Below are 21399 nucleotides of genomic sequence, written 5' to 3' on the forward strand. Positions count from 1 at the left end.
GGCCCACCCTCAGAGAGGCCCCAGCTGCCACCTGCCCTGAGCCCACCTTTATGGAAACTCAGGCTGCTGTGTTCAGACTGTGGGCAGTCACTCCCTTGGGCTCCTCCCAACTAGCCCCAGAATTCAGCAGGCCCTGTGGCCCCTTCGGTTACTCTCAACTTGAGCCCTCAGGTACCTCTCCTTGTTGCCCAGAATAGGCCTATGGCCAAACAAGCCCCTAGAAGAATGGGAAGGACAGGCCATGGCAAAGTGAATTTCCCAGAGACAGTCCTCTCCAAGGGAGCCCCGGGTCCTCTGAGTCCAGTCCTCCTGCAGCCACTCTGGCCGGCGGCTGCTGTGAGTCCATCTTCTATGTTGCAAGCCCATCAGCCCAGGCATGAGACTGGGCAGTTAGAACAGAGGCTGTTTGGATAGTGGACTTTTACCCGTGTTCTGCCACAGAAAGCTGATGGAGGAAGCAGACTCAGGCCCATAGGGCCCTGGCCCAAAGCCCCACAGTTGGAGGTCTGAGTTCACTTTAACACAGAGCAATACCTGTCTGAGGACTGTGCTAACCCACCTGCCACCCAGAACCTGGCCCCATACCAGCCCCTCTCCCTGTAGTGTCCCCTCCCTCTCCTCCCTCTGTTGGAGTTCAGGGCACACAGAGTCCCTGGGAATACAACCTGCTGTCCCATCAGAACCTGTCCCTCCAAAACTGTCATCATGTTGTCATTGCACTTCCTCACCAACTGCTGTCTGCTGTCCCCACTGTCATTGTTCCTCCCTTGCTCACCACAGAGGACAGGCCTCTGTGTCTTCTTTAGGGAGACCAGACATGGGGTCCACAGCCTCAGTGGCTGGTAGGCATCAGCACCAGGTGCTCAACCAAGGAGGCCGTGGAGATTCCGGCTGAAGATGCCTTGCTGGCCTCAAGGCGGCGCGTCCCCGAAACATGCAGCCTCCCTGGCCCCTGCACCTGTTACAGAGTGCCTCAGTGGCCAAAATCCACTGTGCCTTTTCTTCACCTGAGATGTGGAGCCATCTGACAACTAGCCAAGAGCACAGATGGGCTCAGAGCTCAAATGGGTGCCGGTTGCCAGACCCGGACACTACACCAGCCGGACACAAGAGCATCGGGCCTCAGACCAGCCTGCAGCAAGAAGCTGGACACGCCCACCCCCAGGTGTGGGCAGGAAAGAGGCTGAGCCCACCGCATGCATGCCCACACCACAAAGCCAAGGCTTCGAGGGCAGCAAATGAGACATTTGCCTAGTGGGAGCACACAGGCCAGAGCAATCGCTCCCTGAGTCTCTACCTGGATCTACCAGGACAGGAGCTGTACATACCTGTCACCATTCTCTTGTCATCAGGATCCTGAGTCCCATGAAGCCTCCACCTCTCACTTGTGGTCATCTCTCTTTGCCAATGACTCCCAGCCCAGACAAGCCTGCCTTCAGGGCTGTTGGCTGTGCAGCGGGGACCTCGGGCCAGCGCTGGACCCCTGTTAACAGAGACAGAGACAGAGATGGCCAGGCCACAGCAGGGGTCGCCCCCTTCTCCGAGACTAAGTTACTCCGTCTTAGCTTTTCCACTAGCCCCAGTGCCCTTGTGCCACGCAGCAAAGGTCCACGGGCCTCATAGCTCACGGACATCAGGCTGCAGGGTGAACATGGAGGGGCTCAGGCAGGCGCCCTCTGTAAAGCCCTGCAGTCTCGTCGGCTTTCTTCGCCCAGAGCCTCCCCGCGCGCAGGTTCCTTTGGGCTCTTGTGGGTGAACTTCTGCGGCCCCACCATTCTTCCAGGGCCTAGATGTGCATGTAAGAGCTTGGGCTGTCAGCACCCCTTTGGGGAAGCTGCCCAGACCCACCTCCAAGCTTCTTAATTTCTGAGATTCGGTGGCTTTTTCCAATGCTGAGGAGCCAGAAGCTCATGCCTCATCTTGAGGAGAACCTGTGTGAGAACGGGCCTGTCCTTTCTTCGGGTGCCTCGGGCTCCCTGAGGAGGCGTTCTGGTGGAACCCAGCTGGTGGTGCTTGTCAGATGCAGAGTTCCTTCCTCCCTTTAGGCCACAGCTGAGGGCCTGCCCACCCGGTCACTGCCACGTCCTCCCTCCTGCCACCCCATCCCATGGGACTGAGCAGTCCTGAGAACTGAGGCTGTTCAGATAGTGGAGTTCTGCCTTGTGTCCTGCTGCAGGCCCACTCCAGTTCCAGACCGGGGGGAGGAAGAGGAAGGACATCGCCACTTTCGCTGGACCATGTGGGCCCGGCCCCTCCTGACCACATCCTTCTTGAAGGCTAGATTCCAGCTCCTTCCCTTCCAGAGCCTCTTAGGTCCCATCAGGCCCTAGCTTTCCCTAAAGCTCAGTACCTGGAGCAAGGAGGGCCCAAAGCCCAGGCTCCTGGGGCACAGTTTGGTTATAGCTGCCTGAGAACAAAGCCAGCGGCTAGGGCGCGGGCTGGGAGCTACTGCCCGGCCGCTGACAGCCCAATAGGGAGAGTGTGCTTCCCCGTTCCGCCAGACAAGAGGCACATTTCCTGGTGGTGGGATCTGGTCTCCAGAACGAGGCGGCCAACAGGATTTACATGTCCTCTACCGCTCTGCTCCTGCAGAGTGGCACCCTCAGAGCCCAAGGTCCAGCCATTCTTCGTCTCGTCACCTTCCTGCCAAGTCACTCACCCCAGCCATGGCTGGGGCTGGGGGCTGGGGGGTGGGGGGTGGGGAGCAAGTATTCTGGCACTGAACTCCTTCCTTAGCATAGGCGGACACTCTTTGTTTCCCCCTGTGTCCAAGGCCCACTCTACCCTGCATCCATGGCATGTGGGTGCCAGGAACAGGGCCTCTCTGCAGGCCTCAAAGCACCCGTGGTTCCACAGTCCTCCCTCTTCTTGGGAAGCCACTGGTCCAGCCAGACCTGAGCCACAACTCTTGGGCTGTATATTCTTTCTTCCAGCAGGCACAGTGAACACCAGTCCTTGCCTGAAAACCCCTTGTGCTTCCCAAACCCAGTCAGTGGGCAGAGAGGCCATGGGAGGGGCTCAGCTTGCTTGCTACCACAGGCCCTTTGGGAGCCAGCCCCTGCCTGCCCCCTGGCCATTCACTAGCTCTAAGAGGAGGCAGTCTCTGCCTCCCACCCACCATGCTCCCTGCTTTTCCCACTGTGCCACGGCAGTGGGAGAGCCCCGACTCGGTTCTGGGGAGGAGCTCTGTGGCCTGCCCTCTGTCTGCATTCTGTCTCAGCCCATTCCGCTCTCCTCTGCTCACTTCTTCTGTTCTCTGTCCTCTTCCTGGCAAGTCCCAGAGCCAGACGTTCGCTCCTTGCTATCCTCTTAGCTTGCCTCCCCCTAAGTACTCTTCAGACATCTGTTCCCTCTGCTGCCATCCCCTTAAGCAGCTCCCGTCCCGCCCCCGTGGGCCACAGTGTCTCACGTGGCCAGAGCTTTGGGGACTGGCATGCCCCTCCCACACGGGCTGGGCACAAAGCACACACCTGGAGAAGCCAGAGGCGGTAGGATGGGCTTCTCCCTGAGGACGGGAGTAACCTCCCTTCGTGCCGTCTGGTCCCACCCTTCCCACAGCCCCCAGCAGCTGGAGCCCGGATAGCGGAGCCCAAGAGGCCCAGCCCTCCCCGTCTGCCCACATGGGGCGCATCCTAGCCGCCCCCCCAGTGCCTCCCCGAAGCCTGCTGCACGGTAAGAAGACCTCCAGCGGGTCCCCCAGATAGTCCCTGGTTTCAGACTCGACTCCGGGGGCAAGGGCAGCAGCCCTCCAAACTAAGAAGATGGGCCGTTGTCTGGGCTGACTCGGCCAAGGAAAAAACATTCCACCACAGGAAGCACCCTGCTGGGCTTTGGGGTCAGTGAGGTTTCCAAGTACAGCAGGTGAGCTCAGGCAGGCTTTCCCAGCCAGGGGGGCCGAAGACAATGGAACCGACTGTGCCAAGCCCACGACCCACCAGCTTGCTGGAGAGCAGCCAGTTGTCAGTGGCCCGTCGTCCCGCGGGCTCTGACATACTCCATCTTCTTGACCTTTTGCGGGGCACAGGTGTCTTTTACTCCAGCAGCCTGTTTTGGAAAACTCCAGTGAAAAGAGAGGTTTTCCTGTGGCCTTCAATGCTGAGGGGTCCTCAGGAGACTCTTCCCCCGGCTGCGCAGTTGGCCCAGCAAGATGTGCTGACACACAGCCCTGGAGGGGCCCCAGCTGAGGCTCTGGTTCTGTTCCCTTTGCAGGTCATTACTCCCTACACTTCGACGCCTTCCACCACCCTCTGGGTGACACTCCCCCGGCCCTGCCTGCCCGGACTCTGCGCAAGGTAATGTACTGAAGCAACAGCCCCACCGGGGCGTGAGAGGAGGCTTCTCATCTGCTCTGGGGCCACCCTCCCTGCTCCTCTGTCCCAGAGCACCCAGCCCAGCGGAAGCTAGGGGTGGCCAGGGCCACACTCGAGATGCAGATGACTGATGCATCCTGCAACCAATGTGATGGGGCCAGGGAGGTCAGAGGGTCCTGGGGACAGCAACACACGGTACCCAGAGTGCACGGGCAAGGGGCAGTGAGGGGCTGGGGGCTCCCTGCTGATGCCACAAGGTATCAGCATGCCACAATTCAAGAAGTAAAGAGATACTCCCATGGTAGATGGTAGAGCATTTTAAACTAGAATCCAGTCAAAAGCAAGAGGCAGGAGGCAGCAAAGCCTCGTGAAAACTCACTCATTTTCTGCACATTGGAAAAGACGAACTCAGTCACAGATTTTAGCAGCAGAGTCCATTCACCTGGCCCATGGTCCCTGGGGTTCTTTCTGCTCTCCCCACTGGCCTGCTGACCCAGCACCCCAGAGCCACAGGTACAAATGCCTAGCGGCCAGGGCAGGGCCATGTTTTTGCCCACAGAAATGCAGCTGATTCTGGAGCTTCACTGGCTTGCTAGGGGGTGGGGGGGCTGCTGGGAGGCAGCCTCCAAAGAGACAGATGGGCACCCGGCCCTGTCTTCACACGGCGAGCCCGTCCGCCTGTCTGCAGTGGGGGTTCTAACGTGCGCACCCTTTGCTTTGCAGTCTCCTCTCCACCCTATCCCGGCCTCCCCCACGAGCCCCCAGTCGGGTCTGGATGGCAGCAACTCCACGCTGTCGGGCAGCGCGAGCAGCGGCGTGTCCTCCCTGAGCGAGAGTAACTTTGGGCACTCCTCGGAGGCCCCACCCCGAACCGACACCATGGACTCCATGCCAAGCCAGGCCTGGAACGCCGATGAAGATCTCGAGCCGCCCTACCTCCCTGTCCACTACAGCCTCTCCGAGTCCGCCGTCCTGGACTCCATCAAGGCCCAGCCATGCCGAAGCCACTCAGCCCCGGGGTGCGTCATCCCTCAGGACCCCATGGACCCGCCTGCGCTGCCGCCCAAGCCCTACCACAGCCGCCTGCCGGCCCTGGAGCACGAGGAGGGCGTGCTGCTACGTGAAGACGCCGACAGGCCTCGGGGCCTGCACCGCAAGGCCTCGCTGCCTCCTGGGAGCGCCAAGGAAGAGCAGGCCCGCCTGGCCTGGGAGCACGGCCGAGGGGAGCAGTGAGGGGCAGGGAGGCGGCCGGGACGCCGCCCGCAGTGAGCAGCTTGCCCAGCCACTCCAGGTGTGAAAATCAAGTCTCCCCCACCCCAGGGAGCCGGAGAGGCCCGGCACTCAGGAGAGAGCCACCCCGAGTCTACGTTCTACTGCCGTGAACTCGTGTGTTGCCATGTACAGAGGCCACAGCAGCATGAAGGGTTGTGGCTTCTCTTTTTAGTTCATTTTCTACGTTTCCATTTCTATGGGTTTTCCTTTCTTTCCTTTGTGCAGTAGATGCTTTCTTCCTCCTGCAGTTCCAGACCACGTGGAGCTATACGGAGATATTGCACAGACAGAATTGCTTTGCAGCTTTTCAGGGCCCAGGGGTCGGAGCCCAGGCCCTCCCTCCAGGGCAGAGAGGCACAGAAGAATGGAAATTGCACTAGGGACTTCTTCCGCTGCTGCATGGACAGAAGAGCTCATGGTTGTATTCAGGGATTGCAAGGACCACGTGGACTACATGTCACAGGTGGACAAGGGAGCTACAAGCCGTTTTGCACAAAAGCCTACCCACCCGCCCACTCTTCCGTCCAGGAGTGTGCACCTGAGGGGCTGCTTGGGCCAACCTGCCAGCTCAGGCATGTGACCTAGCCTAACAGCACGCCCAGGACACACTGCCAGGCTTCCGTGGGTCAGCCCTGCCTCCCACTCTACCTTGGATTTTTCCCTCCATCACTTTTATTTCTGACCATTTGCTCCCTTCCACTCTCAACACACCTCATGCCCTGCAGGAGCCCCCCTGGCGAATGGATCTGCAAAGGTTATCTCCCGCCCTCTGGGGTTTGAGTGGGGGTGTGGAGCCAGAGGCCATAGCCACCTACCTCCCTGGGGCCCAGGAGGCCAAGTGTTGAGAGAAGAGCTGGCATAGGAGTGAGGCTGGGGTGTGGCAGGGGCCGGAAATCCTCTGAGCTTTCAGAAGTGGCCAGAATGCCTGTCATCCAGCTCCTGAATCAGGGATTTTCAGCACTACCTCTGAGCAGCGGGGCTGGCTGCCCAGCCAGGCTTCCAGCCCTGAGGACTCGTGGTCAGGTTCAGCAAGGTCCTGGGTAAAGAGGGTAGGAGGGAGCGCCTCCTTTTGGAAGCAGAGAGCCATGCAGGTTGAATTATCCTCTCCCAAGTGGCCAAGTGCAGTCGTCGTCGTCCCCCCTTACCCCCCAGCTCCCCCCTCCCACCCCCCCAACCCCCCACTCCAGGCCCACGGGGACCACCACTCAGGGTTCGGGGCGGGCAGGAGGCCAGTTTCTCCAGCCTCCCCAGTCTGTTGGGCAGAGTGCAGTGGTGTCTTTATAGGAAACTCTTTCAGGTCAGGGCACTGATTTTCCTCTTGGTTTATTATTTGGGGGGATAGGGTGGGGTGGTAATAGTATTTTACCAGGGTGCTTCTAAGTTACTTAAAAAAAAAAATAGTCTACAGACAAAATATCTTTCTTTCATTTGCCTGAGTTCACAACTTTGATGGTCACAAGGCGGCCTTCTCCTTGTTGAGCAGGTGTGTTCTCCCGTAGTTCTCTTCTGCTGGCCAGACTCTGTGGCCAGGCCCCGGGCCCTAGACCCCCATCCCTTCCCTACAGTCCCTCTTTCCAGACAACGCTGGTCAGGGTGTTCTTCTCTTGTACACAAACGCCAGCCTATTGAACAGGAATGCCAGCAACTAGCCTATTGGGAAAGATGGAGGGCCGCATTACCCTCAGGGCACCTGGGTGGTGCTTCTCACCAGTGTGGGTCCTTTCTGATACTGTAAGGATGGCTCCAGGCAGAGTGGGTCAGTCATGGCAGCCCCAACCTCAGAGGGCAGGCCAGGAACATCTGGTGTTCACAAGTGTTAGAGGGTCGGGAGCTAGCTCTAGGTGTGAGTCTTAGGTAGGAGGGCATCTTTAGATTTTAGGGCACTTCTGAATATCAATCCCTGGACAAGGCAGTCATCACATAAGAACATCGACCTTCTCCACCTGGTGACACAGGATGGTAGGGAGGGGAGTGTGGGTTGGTTTGGCCTTGCCTTTTTACGCAAGGTGAGCTAGGTTTGTTTTTTCCCTTTCCATTTTCCTTAACTGGATGAAAAGGACATAATCCAAATCCCTTTTGTTGGAGAACGCCAGTCTGAGGGGAAGTGGGAGGCCAGAAATGAGAATCCTCTGAAAAGATTGTGAAATACTGATTTTCATTCTTTCAAGCTTATTTGTAAATACTTATTTGAATGCTGTGTATTTGTACAGGAATTTGAGCAAAAAATGTATAGAGTGTGATGTCCAATTGGTATTCAGCCCTATAAATGTGTTTTTAACCTCTGGCATTCTGTGCTTATTTAAAATAAGACTTCTAATCATTTCTTTTGTGTATTTATGTTTAAAAAAGTGATTTAAAAATGATCTTACCTGTACCAGAAAGCAAAGTTAAAAGAAAAAAAATTTGTACTAGTGTCCCAAGAGGTATTTTACTGTATATATTGTGGTAGCATGTTCTAAATCCAACAAGTAATGTGAATTTTAGATGTAAATATCTGCCACTTGATTTTTCCCCCTTTCCCCACTCCCTTGACTGCTGTGATGTGAATTAAAGATGAATACCTGATACTGACCCACTGAATTCACTGAATGGGAGCAGCCCAAGTGCCCCTCTCCAACCCTTGTCGCTGGGCTCCAAGCCCTTTAGCCCCATAGAAATCTCTCTGCCCGGAGCACAGAGCCAGCCTTTTCCAACGTCCTGCCTTGACACAGGTAGCACCTGAAAGGAGGGCAGCCAAAGAGGAAACCCCCTCCAGTGCCTGTCCGCTGACTGGCACGCCCCTACCTACTCAGGAGGCGCCCCCGGCAGCCAGGGGCCCCCGGAGCGTCCCCGCCAGAGGCGGCGGGCCAGCCCTTTAGTTCCCCACCGCGGCGGGCCGACTCGGATCGCACAGCCACAGCGCCTAACCCGGCCAGGCGCTTCCCTGGGACCTAGGACGGCAGCTCGGAGGGGGGGCCCCTTCCTATGGGAAGTCCTCCAGCTCAGCGTCTGTCCACCCTGGCCGGTGTCCAGTCAGCCCGAACAAGGCGGCCTCCGGCCTAATGCGGACCTTCGGACCTGGTCATCAGGCCTCGCGGGCGGTCCCCGAAGCCGAGGTCCCCCACCCACGGGATCGTTTGAAAAAATGAAAAGGAAAGAAACTTCCCCGGAGCCTGCCCTTTAGGCCGCGGCTGACTCCAGAGCCGCTGGCCTGCGCCATCAGTCGGGGCCCCGGGAGAGGATGTCCGCGGGGTTTTTCGGGCCGGCGTGGAACCCACAGCAAGGGGTACTCGGGATAATTCAGCACGCGCGAGGCTGCGGCCGAACCCCACTCCTGTGCGAGGTTGCGGCTTCAGGCACGGCCGCTGCCCCTACTCAAGATGGCGGCCCGGGCCGTTTCCACCACCCCCGCGGCCGCTTCCTGCCGGACGCCCTGGTTCAATCAGCGGCCGACAACTGTCTAGGGCCAAGGGCGGGCGACGCTACCAGCCAATAGGGAAGGGTAGCGTGGAGCCGCCCGTCTGGGCTCCGAGGCGCGTGGACCAATACGAGCGCGGCGTGTGGGAGGGCGCGGGGGCAGCCCGCCAATGGGGAACTACGGCGCGCGGCCGGGACCTGGAGGAAGCGACGCACGGCAGGCGCGGTTCAGTCGGGCGGCGGCGAGGGCGGCGGCGGAGGATGTGGGCTACGCACGGGCTGGCGGTGGCGCTGGCTCTGAGCGTGCTGCCGGGCGGCCGGACCCTGCGGCCGGGCGACTGCGAAGGTGCGGCGGGGCCGGGGTCCGCGCGCCAAGGCCGGCCTGGCGGCGGCGCTGAACACCACAGAACGGCCGAGAGGCCGGGGCTGGAACGGGAGGGGGCGGCGGCCGGTCCCAGCGGCGTCCGCCCGAGGAGGGGCAGACGCCGGCTAGAAAACAGTTCCCGGGCCTAGGAAACTGGTCCGACAAGAAAAAGTTGGGACTAGATCGTACAGAAAACTTGTCTTGACACTGAGATAACGCCGGAGTTTTTGTCCTTTCCCACCTCTGGGCAGAGGCTCTCCCTGGCTCAGGTCGGGAGCCCCGAGGGCCGGCTGTGAGCGCCGCGCCGGGTCCAGTGGGCTTGCGAAGCCGCACCTCGGGGTTTGGTGTTGTGTTTGGAAATGAGAAGCATTTGGATCGTTTTTGCCTTCGCTCTCCGGTTTGGCCTCTTAGGAGGTCACAGTGAGTCCATCTGAAGGACACGTGTTCAGTCTCGGCTTAAACTTTGTGGAAGGAGCAGGGAGGAGCCGTGTGTGGGTCATTGGGTGATGCTCGCCCGCGTGCCCTGGGTGTACCAGGGGACCCCAGCAACCTGGAGCTGGGTTCGGCCTGTTAGGGTACCTGAGAAACCCCGGTGATGGAAAAACTCACCTCCGTGTCTCCTATTAAAATTGCTGACGGAGTATCCTCCTGGTGGACTGGGGTGCAACTTGGTGATTGCTGAGCATCTCCTTTCCCTCTCTTTTCCAGTCTGTATCTCTTATCTGGGAAGATTTTATCAGGACCTCAAAGACAGAGATGTCACATTTTCACCATCCTCTATTGAAAAAGAACTTACAAAATTCTGTCAGGAAGCGAGAGGCAAAGAGAATCGGTTGGTGAGTAGCCTGTTCCCCTCCCTGGCTGGCCCTGCCCACTTGCGTTCAGGAGGTGCGCTGTTGTGTCAGTATGCTGGTGTGGGACGCGAGTGCTTTCATGCATCCTGCAGTTAGGATGTTTTTTTCTCGTGTTAGTATTGATTAAGCACCTACTGTGTGCTGGGCACTGGGAGGATCAGTGGGGAGAAATAACAGGCAAATGATGCCATGGGATGAGTGTCCTGGAGAAAATGACCAGGGTGCTCTGGCAGAGAGGGTGGGCGCTGATTTAGGCAGAATAGTCAAGAATCTCTCTGAGGAAGAGTGATCATTGTTTGGGGGGGGGAGCGGGGAAGAGCATCCCCCCCAGAGGGACCAGCCATTGTGAGCGCAGAGGAGGCCATGTGTGAGGAATCGAGAAGACAACAAAGTGGGCACAGGATGGGCTAGGGCCAAATTGAGGACAAGAGCCCTTATAAAACGAGGACTTTTGTAGCTTTAATTTCCCTGGCAGTCGCTGGTTTGTTTGTCTCTGTTTAAAGGTCTGAATCCTGGTAACTCGTAAACTTATTTGGAGGCTGTCAGCTCTGGGACCGAGCATGTATTGAGAGCCCGGGGTTTACACTGACCGAATGTGACCGGCAGTACAGGCAGGGCGTGGGAACAGGAGGCCCTACCAGAGAGAGGTTTTGAGCTGTCAGTGTTGCGGAGGAGAAGGCTCTCAAGTGGAACCGCCTGAAGGCCATTGTCCTCTCTCGCTGCAGTGCTATTACATCGGGGCCACAGAGGACGCTGCCACTAAAATCATCAACGAGGTGTCCAAGCCCCTGGCCCACCACATCCCTGTGGAGAAGGTCTGTGAGAAGCTCAAGAAGAAGGACAGCCAGATCTGTGAGCTGAAGTATGGTGAGTGTGGCCAGGCTTTACGGACCCACCACGGAGCCTCGCGCTCAGGCATGCTAGCTGGGAGAGGCGGGGGAGAAACGAGAGCCACGGCGAGTGCGAGCAGTAGCGGGTCGGGGGGTACGGATCTGGCAGAACAGGCCTCACGGAGGAGGTGGCATTCAGCAGACTTTGAAGGCGGTAGAAGATCAGCCAAGAGGAGCTAATGGAAGAGCATTGCAGGCAGAGGAGATAGGTGGTGGATGACGGGGGGACGGGTCACAGAGGGCCTTGCAGGTTGGTGATTTGGCTTCAGGTCTTTAGTCTGAGTGAAGTTGGGAACATGGTTTTGTTGGTTTGTGGGGGGACCACAGAGAGATCTTTTTTTTTTTTAAGATTTATTTATTTTAGAGGAAGAGTGCGGGGGGGCAGAGGGAGAATCTCGAGCAGGTGCCCCACTGAGCACAGAGCCCGATGCGGGGCTCAGTCCCACGACCCTGAGATCATGACCTGAGCCAAAATCAAGAGTCGGATGCTTAACCAACTGAACCACCCAGCCCCTGGGAACATGGGGTTTTGAGCAGAGAAGGGATGTGGCCTGACTTGGTCTTAATAGGCTCGTCCTGCTGAAGGCCCAGCGATCTTTATTATTTTGAAGGGAAATGCTCTGTGCAGACAGGCAGACCCAAGCGTTCCGGGCGCTGCGGCACCCCTTTTATTGAACAGAGGAAAAAAGCAGGCCAGGTCCTCTGAGTCAGGACCAGAAATAGTTGTCTATAAAATTCAAACACCACCAACATATTTTATTGTGACGCGAGTGTCCAAGGGCCCATGTTTGCCCACTTGTGTCCAGGATGCCTGGTCTCCTGAGAGGGACCTGCGACAGGTGCGGTTGGCTCCTGGTCTGTGCTCACGAGTGGCCACGGGGAGTAAGCTCCTGACCAGGGTCTGTGTTGGGAAATTGGAGCTAGGAGATCTGTCTGTTCTGTCACCCTGGAGCTGTCACTCTACAGTGAGTGACTAGTTGTCAGGGCACCTGGGGGAGTGGGAACCTCATTTCTCCTGTGAGGTTTGTCCTGTAAGGACCACATGGCCTCCGTCCTGGGCCGGGCAGCACTGCACATCCGGGTGGACGCCGCCAGGGTGAGACCAGCCTTCTGGTGAAGGGGCCTCGGGCCAGTTCCTGCAGGTCAGGGCGGTGGGCACTGACACGCACCACAGGTGTCTAGAAATGTCTGTCCCCCTCTGACCAGTAGGGCTGCTTGTTTTAAGGGTTGGGGGGCTGTGCAGGGGTGACCCATCCTGGGACTAGGGGTGGGGGGTCTGTGGCCACTCCCACCAGCTCTCCCTGCTCTTTCCTCCAGACAAGCAGATCGACCTGAGCACAGTGGACCTGAAGAAGCTCCGGGTGAAAGAGCTCAAGAAGATCCTGGACGACTGGGGGGAGACGTGCAAAGGCTGTGCGGAGAAGTCCGACTACATCCGGAAGATTAATGAACTGATGCCTAAATATGCCCCCAAGGCAGCCAGTTCACGGACTGATTTGTAGTCTGCCTGATCCCTGCTGCACCTGAGGGGAAAGCAGCTCACCTGCCTCTTCCCCACAGCCTTTTTGTAATTTATTTTTTAGGCGGGCTCCTGACAATGTCAGGTGTGAAGCCTGGAGCTTTCCTGATGATGCTGGCTCTCCAGCGCCCCCCTTGGGGGGGATTCACTTTGTTCTGTTGCTGGTTTACTCTAGGACTTTAAAGTGTGTCTGAGAATTTTTTATTAAAGGAAGAAAATTTCTAGCTGTCCTTGGAGAATTAAAGTGAATCTGAAATAGGATTTCAACCCTAATGAAGATCCCACCAGTTTATGCTTTCCAGTTAACAAAGAATTGTCTGATACCTTCACATTTGTCCCTCGGCGACCAGGGCTGGAGATGCCAGGGCAGGACACGGGCTGAGGCGTGGGGGGAAGGGGGGCTGGTGCAGGAGTGGAGGTGAGCCCAGGAGGTGGCTGCGCCTGATGCGCCACCCTGAGGTGACTTCGAGTGGAAGTCACAGGAGAGGAGCCAGAGGCCATGCGGCTTCTTGCAGGGCACAGGGGTTGAATCTGGTGTATGAGGGAGGGGCTTTATCGGGGCTGTGCCCAAGCAGGATGGAGGGTCGATTTAGTGTGGCCTTCTGGGAGGATGACCTCAGTAACTGCCGGTGTTTTGTACCATCACATTTCTAAACATGCTCTTGGCCTGGCTACCTCCACCAACCACTGTCCAGATCTGGCCATCTACTTGGTCATCTGAGTTTGTGGCCTCATGTCAGTCCCAAGCTTCTGATGCCTAATTGGGGTTTTGTAAGATTTGCAGGGGTTGGTTTATACAAAGTCAGTGAGAGGCTGCCTTCTGCCTTGTTTACCCAAGGTAAGTCCAACAGTGAAGTCTCTCATCCCCAGAGTCTGGTTTTTCAGTTCCTCTCCGGGGTTGGCTTTGGGAAACCCAATTGTCAGCATGAGCTGTGACTTGGTGGAGACCCCTCTGCTTCTCGGGCCTGCCGAGACCAGCTGAAGGGAAGGACTAAAGCAATGCTTTCCAAGGAAGACTTCAGATCACATCGTTTATGCTGCTAAATTCAGTTTACCTCCATAGGCCCTGTTCCCACCTGCTGTGGCATCCACTGATGACAGCCAGCACATCTTCAATACCTTGTTTCTAGGAGGGAAGCAAGAAGGTTGAGCTACTTCTCGAGCCAAGACTTCCTTGTTTGGAGGAATTAGGTGGGCTATTAAGATCTGACAAAGTGCAGTGTCCTGAACCCCGAACAAGTGCTAGGAAAATCCACAGCTGAAGACAGTAGTCTTAGGAGGTGAATGGCCGTGGCCTACAGGCCACACTGAACACAGGCACAGGGTAAACCAACCACTACCGCTGTAGGGCTGACCCCCAAGGTGATCTACAAAGGGTTAACTCATTCTGGAAGTGGAGTTCAGATCAGGCAACGTTACAGGTGTTTCTTTGTTACAGGTGTTTCTTGTAAGAGCTTTCCCCTTGCACCTGCCTCAGCTGCTCCAGGAGGTGCTTTATTTATGATTGTGGGAGAAGGAACCGGTAGGCTCTTCCCCACCCCCACGGTTTCCTTGCAGAAGTTGGGTCGGTTTTTGCGATGCGTCCAGCAGCTCTCTGGAGAATGAAACCTTCCCAAGGGGGCTTGGGCACCTGGGCAGGATTCTCCCCGCACCTCACCTCTGGAGAAGAGGTCCTGGCCCTGGAGGTGGATGGAAGGGCACTGGTCAGCGAGAGGTAAGCGTGGCAAGCTGTGGTAACTACTGGGTTTGGCCTTCTCTTCGCCCTTGGCTCCGTGGCCCTGCCCTTACAGCCCACCATCTGCTCGGGAGGCCACAGCAGAGGGTGGACCCCGTGGCGCCAAGGAGCCTATTCCCCCTCGGTAAACGGCAGGTAGGTTGTTGGCTCGGGTATCTCTCTGCCTGAACCCAAAAGGGCCTCGCCTTTTGCATTCATAGCCCATGGTCGTCGCGGCCTTTCCGGGGACCGCTGCAGGTGATACCTGAACGCGGAGAATGTCTGCTTTGTGGGGCGTGGGTCCTAGACGGGGCCTAGGGAGCGGCGTGCTTAGGTTCTCGCGCCTGTCGATCCCGGACCACAGTCGGGAGATGCTGTGGTGGGGATTGGGGGGATGCCACGTAAAGAGGCCGCGCTGGGTCAAGACCAGACCAGGGAGCCCGGCGCCCACAGACGCTGCCACTCCCATTCCACGCAACGCGGACCCCCGAGCCGGAAGCCGGAGGCCTAGGGCCTGCAGCCCGCTGGGGTCGGGGACAGTGCTCTCGCGACGTCCCCGATCTCCGCGTAGCCCGGCCCCTTGGCCGCGCGGTGGCGTCAGAGCTCACGCCCGCCCGCCCCGGGATCACGTGACACGGGGCGGCGCATTCCGATGACGCACGCCCGGCGCAACTCTCGCCCCGCCCGCTACGGGGTCACGTGACAGTCCGGCGCAGCCTGATAACGCGACGCTCAGCCCCTGGGCGCCGCTCCCGCCCCGCCCCGCCGCCACCGCCGCGCCGAGTCCTTTTGTCCAAGATGGCGGCGCCGGGGGCGCTGCCTCCTCGGCCGCCGCCGCCGCCGCTGTGAGGGGCCTGCGGGCCGCCCGCCCGCCCGCCGCGCCGGCGCCATGAAGAGGCAGAGCGAGCGAGACTCGAGCCCGAGCGGGCGCGGCTCGTCATCGTCGGCCAAGCGGCCGCGGGAGCGCGAACGGGAGGCGGAGGCGGGCGGGCGGCGGGCGGCGCACAAGGCCTCGGGCGGCGCCAAGCATCCCGTTCCAGCGCGGGCTCGCGACAAACCCCGCGGTAGCGGGGGCGGCGGGGGTGGGCATCGCGACGGCCGCGGCGCGGGGGACGCAAATCACCGTGCGAGCAGCGGCCGCTCCTCGGGCTCGGGCGCCGGCGGCGGGGCACGCGGCGGCAAGGCCTCCGGGGACCCAGGCGCTTCAGGTGCTTCACCCCGCGCGTCTCCGCTGCCACCACCTCCGCCGCCGCCCGGGGCCGAGCCCGCGGGTCCCGGCTCGTCGGCGGCCGCGCCCGAGTACAAGACGCTGCTCATCAGCAGCCTGAGCCCCGCGCTGCCCGCTGAGCACCTCGAGGACCGGCTCTTCCACCAGTTCAAGCGCTTCGGCGAGATCAGCCTGCGCCTGTCGCACACGCCAGAGCTGGGCCGCGTGGCCTACGTGAACTTCCGGCACCCGCAGGACGCACGCGAGGCCCGCCAGCACGCCCTGGCCCGCCAGCTGCTGCTCTACGACCGGCCGCTCAAGGTGGAGCCCGTGTACCTGCGCGGTGGCGGCGGCGGCGGCGGCGGCGGCGGGAGCAGCCGGCGAAGCAGCAGCAGCAGCGCTGCCGCCTCCACGCCGCCCCCGGGGCCGCCCGCGCCCGCCGACCCGCTCGGCTACCTGCCCCTGCACGGCGGCTACCAGTACAAGCAGCGCTCGCTGTCCCCAGTGGCCGCCCCGCCGCTGCGGGAGCCCCGCGCCCGCCACGCCGCGGCGGCCTTTGCCCTGGATGCTGCCGCGGCCGCCGCGGTGGGGCTATCCCGGGAGCGGGCCCTGGACTACTACGGGCTGTACGACGACCGCGGGCGCCCCTACGGCTACCCCGCCGTGTGCGAGGAGGACCTGATGCCTGAGGACGACCAGCGGGCCACGCGCAACCTGTTCATCGGGAACCTGGACCACAGCGTATCTGAGGTGGAGTTGCGGCGGGCCTTTGAGAAGTATGGCATCATTGAGGAGGTGGTCATCAAGAGGCCTGCCCGTGGCCAGGGTGGTGCGTATGCCTTCCTCAAGTTCCAGAACCTAGACATGGCCCACAGGGCTAAGGTGGCCATGTCGGGCCGGGTGATTGGCCGAAACCCCATTAAGATAGGCTACGGCAAGGCCAACCCCACCACTCGCCTCTGGGTGGGCGGCCTGGGACCTAACACCTCACTGGCCGCTCTGGCCCGGGAGTTTGACCGCTTTGGGAGCATTCGGACCATTGATCACGTCAAGGGAGATAGCTTTGCCTACATCCAGTATGAGAGCTTGGATGCAGCTCAGGCCGCCTGTGCAAAAATGAGGGGCTTTCCCTTGGGTGGTCCAGACCGGAGGCTGCGCGTGGATTTTGCCAAAGCAGAGGAGACTCGGTATCCCCAGCAGTACCAGCCCTCACCCCTCCCTGTGCATTACGAGCTGCTCCCTGACGGGTATACCCGGCACCGAAACCTGGATGCAGACCTACGGGTGCGGGATAGGACCCCCCCACACCTCCTGTACTCAGACCGAGACCGGACCTTTTTGGAAGGGGACTGGACCAGCCCTAGTAAAAGCTCCGACCGCCGAAACAGCCTGGAGGGCTACAGCCGGTCGGTGCGCAGCCGGAGTGGGGAGCGCTGGGGAGATGGGGACCGGGGCCTGCCCAAGCCCTGGGAGGAGAGGCGGAAGCGGAGGAGCCTTTCCAGTGAGCGCGGGAGGACAACCCACTCCCCTTATGAGGAACGGAGCAGGACCAAGGGTGGTGGGCAGCAGGTGGACCGGGGCTCTGACCGCACCCCTGAGCGCAGCCGTAAGGAGAACCACTCCAGTGACGGGCCCAAGGAGTCCAGCAGCAACTCCCTCAGCAACAGCAGACATGGGGCTGAGGAGCGGAGCCACCACCACCACCACGAGGCTCCAGACTCTTCCCACGGGAAGAAGACACGAGAGAGCGAGCGCAATCATCGGACCGCTGAGGCTGAGCCCAAGCCTCTGGAAGAGCCAAAACACGAGACCAAAAAGCTCAAGAATCTTTCCGAGTATGCCCAGACACTGCAGCTGGGTTGGAATGGGCTCCTAGTGTTGAAAAACAGCTGCTTCCCGACATCTATGCACATCCTAGAGGGGGACCAGGGGGTTATCACGGGCCTCCTCAAAGACCACACTTCCGGGAGCAAGCTGACCCAGCTGAAGATCGCCCAGCGTCTGCGACTGGACCAGCCCAAGCTCGACGAGGTCACGCGGCGGATCAAGCAGGGGAGCCCCAATGGCTATGCGGTGCTCCTAGCCACCCAGGCGACCCCCAGCGGGCCTGGCACTGAGGGGATGCCCGCGGTGGAGCCAGGCTTACAGAGGCGACTTCTCAGGAACCTGGTCTCCTACTTGAAACAGAAGCAGGCGGCGGGGGTGATCAGCCTGCCGGTGGGTGGGTCCAAGGGCAGAGACAGCACGGGCATGCTCTACGCCTTCCCGCCCTGCGACTTTTCACAGCAGTACCTCCAGTCCGCACTGAGGACATTGGGCAAGCTAGAAGAAGAACACATGGTGATCGTTATAGTGAGAGACACTGCCTAGCCCAAACCTGTTTCCAGCTCCGCGTTTGTGTCACAAAAGCAGTTATTTTAAGATCTGACCACCACCCCCTCCCCACATCCTACCCCCTTGGTTTGAATTCTCTGCTGGGTTATTTTGGTTCATTTAATGGGGGACCAGAGTCCCGACCCCCCACCAAAACTAAGTTCTTAGATTTTAGGGTTGTGTTTTGTTTTTGTTTTTTGTCTTTTGTTTTAACAGCAATGAGAAAAGGGACTCCTGTCACGTTGATTTCTAGTGTACGAGATACTGTCTGCTGTGTTCTGTATTTTTTTATTTTTTGACTAACTGTATGGAAAGTCGTCAGTAAAGCCTTTGTCAGAGGATGGATTTTTAATCCTGTTCTCCTGGTTTAATCAAGTTTTTCCTCAGTAAATGGAAGACTTTTCCCCACTGCACGCACGCAAATGCTCTAGGTCAGCTTCCCAGCCCGGGTATATATAGTTCAGAATCCTGCCGTGTTGGTGGCTCTCAGTCCCTCAGCTCTTTGGGCCCAATCAGGACTACGTTCACATTTGTTTTTAGCCTTGGCTCACAGCAAGTTGTTTGCCTCTGGACCCTCCCCTGCCTGCCTGAGCAGAGCCCGTGAGCCTGAGCTCCATAGCCGGCAGCTTTGGTGGTTTTGGAGTTTTCGTTTTCCTGCCCTGAATGTGTGTGTGCATCTGCTTGAGCTGTAACAGTTGGACAACATGCCTAATCTTGAGGCCTTTTGCAGGCAGGTAGTCTTCAGCAGTTGTGTGGTCTTGTCACGGGGAAGACAAGTACAGTATGGATGCCACAGGGTCTCGGGGTCCCAGATCGACGCAGGCTCCCCCTCTTATTCAGCCTTAATGTGGCTGCTGTGGCAGCCCGGGAGCACCCGGCTGGAGGCAGAGCTGCCTCAGACTCCCAGGGACACCAGAGGCCAAATGCCAGAATGGAGGGCGGGAAGGAGCTTCTTTTGGTTCATTCTTGAAATGTACCCAGTGTTTGTAAATTCTGGTTCTTCCTTGTTTGGAGGCTAATGTATCAGTGGTGGGGACAGGGGGGCTCTGCCCAGTCACTAGAGTTTTTTAGGGGAGGGACACTGAACTCCTGGACTGAAGAATTTTTGCAACGCTGCAAGGGAGCACGGTAGATCAGGAAGATGCTCTTAACTGACGTACCTGTTTCGCAGGTGTGAGGTGAGAGCGTGTGCCGTGGCCTCCTGCCCTGCTGCTGAGGTGGGGCCACTGGGACAAAGGTGCCTCTGTGGGGAAATGAAGTCCCAGGTGCCAAGGCGCTGGGGCAGGGCTAGTCAGAGCCATTTAAGCCCAGCTGGGGGGGATGTGGAAGCATCCTCCAGCTGGGAAGGAACGATGGCTTGAAAGAGTAAAATGCTGTCCTCCCTGGTCTCTAATGAGGTCAGAGGGCAAATGAAGCCAGCGCTGTCAGGGACCAGGAGGGAACCCAGTCACACAGCAGTTGTCACCAGAGAACACAGGCCAGCTACACTCTTCGGAGTGTTTGTGTGGCAGTCTGGATGTCCCAGAAGTGCTGAGGGACAACAGCAGCCTCAGTAAGAGAAATGAGCCAACTGGCCAGAACTCCAGGTTCTGGTGGCTACACCACCCTCTCGGCCACAAGCCCAGCCCATGCAAGGGAACACAGGTGACAGCTGGGATGCTTTGAGGTAGAGGATGAGGCTCAGTGTGGACTGCCTGGAGGATACTTGCCTCCACACGGAAAGAGGTGGCTTTTTGGGACCTCGGAGATTTAAAATGAACAGGGGAAGGTGCCAGGGGAGATACTGCTCACCGGGCCACAGCGGGTGCTCATGAGAGAACAAGCACGTTCACAACAGAAAACATGAACAAAGGAAGTGTTAAGTGCGTTTATTTGCCTGTTTGTACTTCAGCTGTGGCCACAACTGCCAGGTGTCTGAGGAAGTCCGTGGGGGACTCAGCTGACCACAGCTCCACCATTCCAGGGTAGCTCGTACCGCCGGAAGCAGGAGTGGGCCCTCCCTGTTCAGATCAAATGAGGTAGGGGTGTCTTGAAGGCACAATGCAGGGCTCCCTGCAGTTCTTTGAGAAATGCCTGGGTCATACACAGGCCAGAGTTGCCTTGCCCCATGAAGTTCAAAACTTTTCGGGGCTGTTCTTCATAGAGTGGGTGCTCAGAACCCAGAATCCTACACCACCCAGCAGCATTCCCAGATGTAAACCTGCTAGGAAATCTGGTTAGAGAAGACCCTTCAACCCTTGCTTTGTCTACTCTTCAGGGATAGCCCCAAAAAGAACTACAGAGTTTTGGTAAAGAACCACAGCCCACCCACTGTGTGACCTTCCTCCCGCTCCTCTTCTCTGGACCCTCTTAACCACTTCCTTCCTTTGGCTCTTAAGACAAAGCAGGTTCTGTGAACTCTCAGACCTAGCAGGTAAGGTGGTCGAGGCGCTGATTGATTTTAGACTGTCCCAGAGAGAGAACAACTGAACTGCAGGTGTCCAGAGCCTCCACCTGGGGGTTCGGGTCCTGTCTGAGGTGTCGCTTAGCAAGGCAAAACAAAAAAAACAATCTGAGGCAAATTTTGCCTCACTGTTGGTTTGCTAGTATTGTACGTGTTTCTTCTAAGTGACGCAGATCTTAAGCCCTGGTATAGTAAGAAAGAGGGCAGATGTCTCCTTAGCCTCTCAGGGCGTGTTGTCAAGTCAACCACAACTCCGCTTCCCTGTCGGAGGTCCCCATCTCCACCCCAGAGACCTGCAGGCCCTCCCAAGAGCTGCCGGCAGAGTTGAGGGAGACAGCCAGCGGCTCAGAGGAGTTCATGGCTAGAACAGTGTTTTTCCTTGTTGACTTTTAACCTGTTTCCTCCTGATGCATCCAGCACCAGCAGTCAAGGCTACTCCACTGGTTAGGTGTGAGGCATGAAGCAACGTAAGGGCTGAGCGCTCTGCTCTCTAAAGGACCAAGAGGTACGTGTGACGCAGGCCCGCCTCAGTGTGTGTCGTCAACTGGACGGTGCTCCAAAGCCCAGGAGGGCTTTGCCAGCCCCTGGGGAGTTTTAGCCGTCTTGTCTTGTTTACTTCACAACCACATCTGTCCCCTCTTCTCTCAGCAAAGGGAGAAAAGTCTCTAGCTATTTGATACCTACACAATAGAAACCAAGCAGCTGTTATGGGGGTAACTCAAAGGAAGAGACTGTGGTTTCCTATTTATTGTGGGAGGAAAGCAGGGTGAGGTGGGTTAAGTGAAAAGGTCAGAGCACGTGGCACTTTCCCGGGCAGTACCCCAGTTCTACAACCACTGGCTGATTTTGAAGGCCTGAGCCTGCCCAAGCCCCTGCTGCCCCAAACTGCCAAAAGTGAAGAACAGCTCTGGTCCGCTGTTAAATCTCCCTTGAGGAAACAGTAATGACGGTCACCCAACTAACTCTAGAGGTGGCCGCTCCTTAACTCTGCCAGCATGTTCCTCCAAAACTTCCCAGCTCCACCAAATCTGTACTGCAGAGCTGCCTTCTTAAGTCA

The 21399-nt window shown here is 58.3% G+C and overlaps 3 protein-coding genes across 3 annotated transcripts in view; all 3 read left to right on the forward strand.

Moving 5' to 3' along the window:
* Positions 1–8147, forward strand: part of DOCK3 (dedicator of cytokinesis 3) — a 162015-nt gene extending 153868 nt beyond the window's left edge. The window contains exons 45-46 of the mRNA XM_081818562.1: positions 4210–4292; positions 5034–8147. Of these exons, the coding sequence (XP_081674688.1) occupies positions 4210–4292; positions 5034–5543 (593 nt within the window). The 3' untranslated portion in view covers positions 5544–8147. The remainder of the gene's footprint in view (positions 1–4209; positions 4293–5033) is intronic.
* A 476-nt stretch (positions 8148–8623) lies between these two features.
* Positions 8624–12835, forward strand: MANF (mesencephalic astrocyte derived neurotrophic factor). The gene is made up of 5 exons (XM_006731752.3): positions 8624–8677; positions 8763–9324; positions 10051–10178; positions 10922–11063; positions 12404–12835. The coding sequence occupies exons 1-5, from the start codon at positions 8624–8626 to the stop codon at positions 12586–12588; spliced, it is 1071 nt and encodes a 356-aa protein (XP_006731815.2). The 3' UTR covers positions 12589–12835.
* Positions 12836–15088: 2253 nt separating this feature from the next.
* RBM15B (RNA binding motif protein 15B) lies at positions 15089–18251 on the forward strand. The gene has a single exon (XM_006731751.3). The coding sequence runs from the start codon at positions 15209–15211 to the stop codon at positions 17894–17896; it is 2688 nt and encodes an 895-aa protein (XP_006731814.3). The 5' UTR covers positions 15089–15208; the 3' UTR covers positions 17897–18251.
* The last annotated feature ends 3148 nt before the right edge of the window (positions 18252–21399 follow it).

The sequence above is a fragment of the Leptonychotes weddellii genome, chromosome 1, assembly GCF_054177405.1.
Source record: "Leptonychotes weddellii isolate Sample4059 chromosome 1, ASM5417740v2, whole genome shotgun sequence".
NCBI lineage: Eukaryota > Metazoa > Chordata > Mammalia > Carnivora > Phocidae > Leptonychotes > Leptonychotes weddellii.